This window comes from Palaemon carinicauda, chromosome 4 (assembly GCF_036898095.1).
Source record: "Palaemon carinicauda isolate YSFRI2023 chromosome 4, ASM3689809v2, whole genome shotgun sequence".
NCBI classification, from domain to species: domain Eukaryota; kingdom Metazoa; phylum Arthropoda; class Malacostraca; order Decapoda; family Palaemonidae; genus Palaemon; species Palaemon carinicauda.
Window position 1 is genome coordinate 33,395,970 of NC_090728.1, and position 8,838 is coordinate 33,404,807.

The 8,838-nt window shown below is 33.7% G+C and overlaps 1 protein-coding gene across 1 annotated transcript; it reads left to right on the forward strand.

The window, feature by feature from the left end:
- The first annotated feature begins 5,253 nt into the window (after positions 1–5,253).
- Positions 5,254–7,914, forward strand: LOC137639871 (UDP-glucosyltransferase 2-like). Its single transcript, XM_068372133.1, has 2 exons — positions 5,254–6,002; positions 6,168–7,914. Exons 1-2 carry the CDS (start codon positions 5,395–5,397, stop codon positions 7,150–7,152), a joined length of 1,593 nt encoding a protein of 530 aa, XP_068228234.1. The 5' UTR covers positions 5,254–5,394; the 3' UTR covers positions 7,153–7,914.
- Positions 7,915–8,838: the final 924 nt, after the last annotated feature.

Genomic DNA, 8,838 nt, shown 5'->3' on the forward strand with positions numbered 1-8,838 from the left:
AAAAATTTTCCTTATGGATTGGTATCATCTGTAAATGATATGAAGCGAGTTAAATATTGAATGTTCTTTTAAGGAAAAAACTCGACATTGGCTGCAAGCACGATGTGACAAGGCTGGTACTGGTGCTAATGCTAGTGCCAGTACACGGAATTTTCTTTCTGTTGCAATCATCATAACTCAGCTGGTTATAAATCGTGTGGTAGTAGACCTAACAGGTTCATTCGTTAAAAAAGAATTTATAAGAGAGACATGAAATGCATATAAAGTTTTTATTTATTTTTTTTTATTTTTATTTTTTTTAGGCAATGTCGAAACTCTTCCATCATGAAATGAATTTACAGACCTGACTTGCTAAATGAAATCTTAGGTTGTTTAGATATATGCTAGTTTACTAAGATATTTATTCCTAGATATTATTGCTATTTAAAGGAGAGATGATTCCGAATTCCATAATGTATGGAAATTCTATCGAAGACTTATTAATGTAGATAGTTTTTAGAATGTAGGGCTTAGGTTATCCAAAACAGTATTTTAAATGACAAGAGTACAATAGTCCTCCTGGTTTATTTAGGTGCATTATTAAACAATATAACTTACGATTAAAATGTGTGTTGAAGCGTTCCTCAACAAATTCCGAGACGATGATGTTGAATGTGGATTACAGTACCATACATTCATCTTTGAAATTCGAATTTTGAACAAAAACTTAGTTTTTAGCAAAGATATGAAATCTAGATGATTTTTCTTATGAAGAAAAATAAGACACCTGGGCCTTGGAATAAATTCTTGGTATTAACTTATGTAGGCTATATTATTTGCTGGTAAATCATTATTTTTGAGGTGATTAATCAAAGAAATAAATCACAAAAATTTGCTTTTTAAAGTAATACAAATATTTATGTAGAAATGTTTAACAAATACCTAATAATCATCTCATAACTGTCAATTATTACTGGTTTTCGATGGTCACATTTACCGGTTGATTTCATAGGATTTTAGCCTAGACCTATTAGGTAGGTCTTGATTTCATCGCATATTTTTGACATTATTTGTCTTTTTCGAGGGTCAAAACATAAAAGTAATGAACTAGTAATACATTATCATATAAACACTAATAATTTACGGACGTTTTCTCCTCTATTTTTGAAAAATCAAATTATAATTTAAACGAGGGTTTGTTAAAGACATTCTTAGTTGAATGAAAGTCAATAATGTTTCGTCACTTTTCCCCACGGAATTTTCTTACGACTTGACATATATGATAGCTTATAATAGATTATATCCCATCCTCGTCCATTTTATTATAAGTCCGAAGTGTTGGGGTTAGCGTAAAACCAAATTCATCGTCAATACTGACTTTATTAAGTAGAAAATAATGGCCATTGGCGAACCTCAGGTCGGCAGAATACAAAAACAGGGAATCATAAAACGTCCCAAAAGTATAGATGGCGCAAGAATACAAAAGTATTGGAATCTACAGAAAAGGATTCAGTCATTTATAAAGCAAAACAATAAGCAAACAAAATAAGGAATAAAAGTGTTATATTCAATAGTAAAATAATAATTAATCAATATATGACAACATTCTTATGAAACATGTGATCTTATTCTATGAGATGAATATGCTTTCTCATTTAAAGACAAAAATAATCTATAGACCTATGGATCATGTTTTGCCAGTTAGTGACTTTTGATGGAAATCCTGTGAAATCATATGCCATTTTTAAGTACACTTTCCTAATTTCTATTCCACAAATGTTCTTCCTTCCTTTTATACTAGAATATGGCAATGTAACATTTCATTCTGAGTATAATCATCTGCAATTTTCAAAGCATTTTCACAAAGAAAATATGATGATTATAGGGAAATAAAAACAGCATTTCTCTAAAGTGGAATTGTAATACATATATTTACATTTCTTTGTTGTTTGGATATATATATATATATATATATATATATATATATATATATATATATATATATATATATATATATTTATATTTATATATATATGTATATATTATATATATATATATATATATGTACATAAATGTATTATATATATGTATTATATATACAGGTATATATATATATATGTATATATATATGTATATATATATACATATGTATACACACACATATATATATATATATATGTATACATATGTATACACATATATATATATTTACACACACATATATATATATATATATATATATATATGTATACACACACATATATATATATATATATATATATATATATATATACATATGGATACATATACATATGTATACATATATATATATATATATATATATATATATATATATATATATATATATATATATATATGGATAGAATGAATAGAACTGGAATGTATAACATTACTGCTGTGTTAAACTGCGCTTTCGGTCTCTATTGTTTACAACGGAAGTGTATATAAGTAGTAGACGGCAATGAAGATGGAAATTAATTATATTAATTTCTTATTCGCTTCTATTTATTGATCAAAATAATTCCCTGGTTTATTCATACTCGTCTCTTATAATTTATGATAAATAGTATTCGTTTTATAAAGGGAAATGCATTACTCCAAAGTTGTGGAATGATCTTCCTAATAGGGTAGTTGAATCAGAAGAACTTCAAAAGTTCAAATGTTTTTAGGTTGAACGGGCTTGCATAATTCCTTTTATAGTTTATAACCAAATATCTGTTTTAATGTTATTAATGTTTTTAAAATATTTCATTTAAATTTCTATTACTTCTTATATCGTTTATTCATTTCCTTATTTTGTTTCCTCACTGGGCTATTTTTTCATGTTGGAGCCTGTTGGCTTATAGCATCTTGCTTTTACAACTAGGCTTGTAGCTTAGCTAGTAATAATAATAATAATAATAATAATAATAATAATAATAATAATGATAATAATCTACAAAGATTAATTGTGTCATATCAGCGATTTTCTTTCAGGTACGTTAATTTAAAAAATCAGGCTGGGAGGAACGTAGAGAGGAGAGGTCCCCTTTTAATGTTTTATTTTTGTTTCATTTGTTGATGTCGGCTAACCCCCAAAATTGGGGGAAGTGCCTTGGTATACGTAAGTATGTACGTTAATTTATCCACCGAAAAAAAGTGCGTAATAAGTGATGCTAAAGGTCTCGTGTTACTTATCAGTCTTCTTCGGTCACTGATAATCCTGGAGCTTCAGATAGCCAGTTAGACTGCCATTACAACAGATTATATCATCCAGCCGATCTTTTCATAGCATTTGTCAGAGAATGATTACAAGATTCAATAAGAGATATCTAACCATCGGTGATATTGCAACTTTTCGCACACGATTTGGTGATGACTAAACAGTAAAGGGAAATTTGTGACTATAAGTTATAATCATTGAATATACAGCGGGGGAACCCTACTCTGTACAGGATCTTCACAGTCATTTTATTATTATTATTATTATTATTATTATTATTATTATTATTATTATTATTAGCCAAGCTACAACTCTAGTTGGAAAAGCAAGATGCTATAAACCCAAGGGCTCCAACAGGGAAAAATAGCCCAGTGAGTTAGTGAAATAAAGAAATAAATAAACGATGAGAAAGAAATAACAATAAATTATTTAAAAAAACAGTAACAGCATCAAAACAGATATGTCATATATAAACTATAAAAAGACTTTTGTCACTGTTCAACATAAAAGCATTTGCTGCAAGTTTGAACTTTTGAAGTACTACTGATTCAACTATCATGTGTATTCCAAATCATTTAACATTTCACACCGCATATTGCTCGTTTACTGTCAAATCAATACCATCGAAGCACTTAAAGAACAAGAAAGTCTTCGGCTGTCTCTTATCACAAATCGAGGCAACGTTTTGCTTTGCCTTTATAACATACGAACTTTATGGATGAAAAAAACTCCAGTATAATCTTTTCAGCTTTGCTTCTTTCAGTCTATTTAAGGCTTCTTCTATCAAGAGAAATTATCGCTTGCTAAGTACCAACATCTCCCCTATTTAATAAAGAGTAAGTGTCTGATTATATGTATGTATGTATATATATATATATATATATATATATATATATATATATATATATATATATATATGTATATATATATATATATATATATATATATATATATATATATATCACAAGCACACGTGATTTTAATTAATGTAAATATCACCCACGAATTGCATTTAATACCGAATTCTATCTTGGGAAATACATATCCACTTGGAATTCATTTTATGGTAACAGCTTCTGGCCGGGTGGTGATTCGAACTACCACCTGTACGGCTAGAAACCATGCTGGCAGGGACCCTACCGATAGCTGAGTCGGTAGGGTCCCTGCCAGCATGGTTTCTAGCCGTACAGGTGGTAGTGCGAATCACCACCCGGCCAGAAGCTGTTACCATAAAATGAATTCCAAGTGGATATGTATTTCCCAAGATAGAATTCGGTATTAAATGCAATTCGTGGGTGATATTTACACACACACATATATATATATATATATATATATATATATATATATATATATATATATATATATATAGAACTCCACGATTTTAAGGATATCTTTGTTGAGTTAATATGGAAGATTAAAACAAAAATATGGAAGAATTGAAAATAGAATATGCAATTAACTGACGGATAGAATGTCTGAACTTTATTTCCTAACTAGAAAAGGCAAAAATACAGAAGTCTGGTTACTAGCTTTTCATCACGAACTTTATTTCTAAGTATCAAGAAATAACAAAATCGGAGATGGGAGTTCCCATTAGAGGATTCTTGCAACTAATATGACGTCAGCATTGCATAATATTACGTGCCAAGGGTGGTGTGCAGACGTCGTTCTTTAGCATCATAATACCAAGAAAAATCAGTCAAGCAAAAAAATAAAAGAAACTAACGGGAGATATTTGGGAAATATTTTATAATAATATCTAGAACAAGTAATCAATTATGATAAAAAGTATTGATGATATAAGAGATGAAAAGAAAGAAAAAAAAACTTCAGTACTTTTAGTTCGTTTTTCCTCGTGATAGCGGCTTACATTATCATCACTTGATAAACAAGTATATTCTGGCATTAAGGAAAAGATAAAGTTTAATACATAAGAGCATGTGAGTCCGGTATCTCGGGGAAGTGAGGGGGAGGGGGGTGGGAGGGAACTACGCCGGTTGGAATAAACGAAGATTAACTCCTCCCACGACGGGTATATTAAGAGGGCTACGATCCACTCACAGGCATAACACAACCAGCATTCATCCATTCGGCATACTTACCTCCTGCCTTCGACGAAGATAATTATACGAACTTTGACAGTACTGACTTGAAAGAGAGAAAACGAAAAACCTGTCAAGAAATCAGCAATGATTAAGCTACTTATTTTAGCAGTTACCTTGGTAACGGCATCTGAGTGTTCAAGAATATTAGCCATTCTTCCACTAGGATCTGCATCCCACAAGAACATCATCACGCCCTTGGCCGAGTCCCTTGGGCAGCGAGGTCACCAGGTCACCGTTGCCTCCCTACACGCCGGCTCTGCCAACGCCTCTCGTTCCTTCACTGATCTTGTGGCCGCTGATGCCTGGAACTCTATCAAGAAAGTGACGGGGGAATTTGATGTCTTCAAGATGAGAGAAGCGAGTGGAGGAAAGAATGTCAACTCCCAAGTCATGAAAAAGGTTCTCCATCATCTACCCGAGTACTGTGACGCCTTTTTGAGAGACCCTGGCGTACAGGATGCATGGCGCACTAAGCCCGACTTGATTCTCTTGCCAGCTTTCATGAATGAGTGTGGATTAGCCCTTGTACACAAATTCAAGGTTCCCTTCATGTATGTGACCACTTCAGGGCTTACGCCTTGGACAGCTGACCTCCTCGGAAACCCTGAACATCCTGCATATGTCCCCAACCAGTATCTTCCATATGGAGACCACATGAACCTCTGGGAAAGAACACTGAACACAGTTGTAAGGTAAGATCACATATCAATGTCACTAAGTATTTGTGAAGTTATAGTAACAAGATATTAAAGAATCATAACAATTTGTCAATGTCATTCAATTATAGTATTGTAATGGAATAAATCAAAGCATTTCTGTAACAATGAATCTTATTCCTTTATTTCTTTTGTCAACAGGTTCATCTCACCATACCTACGAAATCGTCTTGTGCTGTCTCGGTTGGATGGTGTCGTCCAGAGGTTTCTGAAGGATCCATTTGTTTCGCTCTCTGAAGTAGAGAAGAACGTTTCACTGGTTCTGGTCAACTCCCACTACTCCTTAGGCTACCCACGCCCACTGCTGCCTAATGTTGTAGAAGTGGGTGGCATGCACTGTCGCAATCCACGCCCAATACAAGATGTAGAGCTGAAACACTTCTTGGACTCGTCTCCTGTTCCTGTAGTTTTCTTCAGTCTTGGATCATCGATTCGTAGTGACCAGTTACCTGCTGACCTGCGCAATGCTTTGGTGTCAGCCTTCGCTCGCCTTCCATATCGCATCCTATGGAAATGGGAAGGAGCTCCTATTGCAGGTCTGTCGTCAAACGTCTTGACCCGTGCTTGGCTTCCCCAGCAGGATGTCCTTGGACACGAGAAGGTGAGGGCCTTCTTAACTCATGGAGGACTGTTGTCTATGCAAGAGGCTATTTACCATAATGTGCCCATGGTTGGCATTCCCTTAATGAGTGACCAACACCTGAATGTACGTCAGGTCGTTAATCTGGGTATTGGCCGAGAGCTCACTCTGGAGACCATGAACTCCCATTCCATCATGGAGGCAATAACAGCAGTCATCGAAAACCAGTCCTACCGAGATCAGGTCAAGATAAGGTCAGCCTTATTTAAGGACCAAGAAACGCCATCACTGGACCGAGCTGTCTACTGGACCGAACACGTCCTCCGTCACGGAGGGGCCCAACACCTCAGATCAGCTGCTGCCAACATGTCAATCCATCAGTACATGATGATCGATGTAATAGCTGTGCTTACTCTTGCAGCTGTAGTTCTGCTGTTCTGTCTGAAATGGCTTCTGAAATTCGTGTACATTGCACTTCTATTTGCTCTCAAGAAAGCATCTATAAAATTGCAAAAGTCAATCAAAGGTCATCTCCATATAGAGTGAACGAGTATGCATGTGCTCAGATTACTATACTGAGATGCATCTGAAAGCTGATCTCATTTCATGCAGTGCGCACCAACATCGTCTATCCAATAGTAGGCTGAATGTTGTATGACGTCACTGCTCTCCCCATTGCTGTGTTGTTATAATACTGAGCTTGTTTAAGCATACATTCCCTACGAAGAATGAAGCTAAAAGCAACAAGATGAGACAACAAAGTGATAATGTCCGAAACTTCAAAATGACAATGTTACAGACTGTAAAATGATAATGTTTGAGTCGATACAATGGTAACGCTTGAGCCTGTAAAATGATAATGTTTAAGACTATAGAATAATAATGTTTGATACTATACAATGATAATGTATGAAACTATAAAATGCGAATGTTAGAGACTGTAAATTTATTATGTTTGAGACTATAAAATGATGATTTTTGAGACTATACAATGACGATTTTTGAGATTATACAATGATAATGTTTGAGTCTATACAATGATAATGTTTCAGGCATGAGAGCAATGAATTTTAGAATCATTTGACAATGACAATTACACGAATCTCGTAATCAGTCATGGCTCGATGACTGATAAGTAGTCTTCCATGGCTAACATAAAAACAGCTGCTTATCGTCTAAAGATAACGGCTGTTATCCATGTACCTCTATATTTTTGTGCTTTATTTTGATAATGTAAACGAATTTGTTATCGTCAGGAGATATTTTTATATTTTTTTACCGATTGACGAATAAAAGTCACTTTTTATCCATACTATTTTTTCTGTCCTTCCATACCCAAGTTCTATAGAAAAAAAAAAGAAAGTACTATTTGTTAAACAACTTAAATGTGTATAGACAATACGATAATTGGTATCTGTAAACAATTCTCCTCATTATTATTATTATTATTATTATTATTATTATTATTATTATTAACTAAGCTACAACCCTAGTTGGAAAAGTAGTATGTTATAAGCCCAAGGGCTTCAACAGGGACAAATAACCCAGTGAGGAAAGGAAACAGGGAAATAAATCAATTACAAGAGAAGTAGCGTTTAACGAAGATAAACATTTCAAGAACAGTAACAATATTAAAATAGTTCTTTTATATATAAACAATAAAAATTTAATAAAAACAAGAGGAAGAGAAATATGATAGAGTAGTGTGGCCAAGCATACCCTGAAGCAAGAGGGTATTTTTCAAGTAAATAGATATCATGGTAACAGTAAACATTTCAATGAGAGTAGTAAGAATGTGCTCTTCCCTCTCCAGCATAATGTTCTTGATTGTTAACTTCGCGAATCGCTCACATACCAAAGTAAAAGAAGACGACTTTGGATTGTGCAGATGAATGACTTTGCTTCATAGCCACATTGTTTCATTGTTTTATTGCTTTATTGCTTCATTGTTTCATTGTTTTATTGCTTTATTGCTTCATTGTTTCACTGATTCATTAGCAGCAACGATGTTATTATTCCTGAAGGAGAGAGAGAGAGAGAGAGAGAGAGAGAGAGAGAGAGAGAGAGAGAGAGAGAGAGAGAGTTTACTAGTGCTCAGATTACATTGACAGGAAAGGCAATGTAATTCTCCTCCGTTTTACTGGCGTATTTTCTACTGACCTTGGCGCAGCATTACATTTGTAAGGTAGTTTAACGACTAGCAACGCAGTAGAACTTTTTTTTTTTTTTTTT

Excerpts from the sequence above, each read along its gene's own strand:
- LOC137639871 (XM_068372133.1), top strand. The coding sequence starts at position 5,395 with ATGATTAAGCTACTTATTTTAGCAGTTACCTTGGTAACGGCATCTGAG. Across the intron at positions 6,003-6,167 it reads ACACTGAACACAGTTGTAAG|GTTCATCTCACCATACCTAC; the intron begins GTAAGATCACAT and ends TTTTGTCAACAG.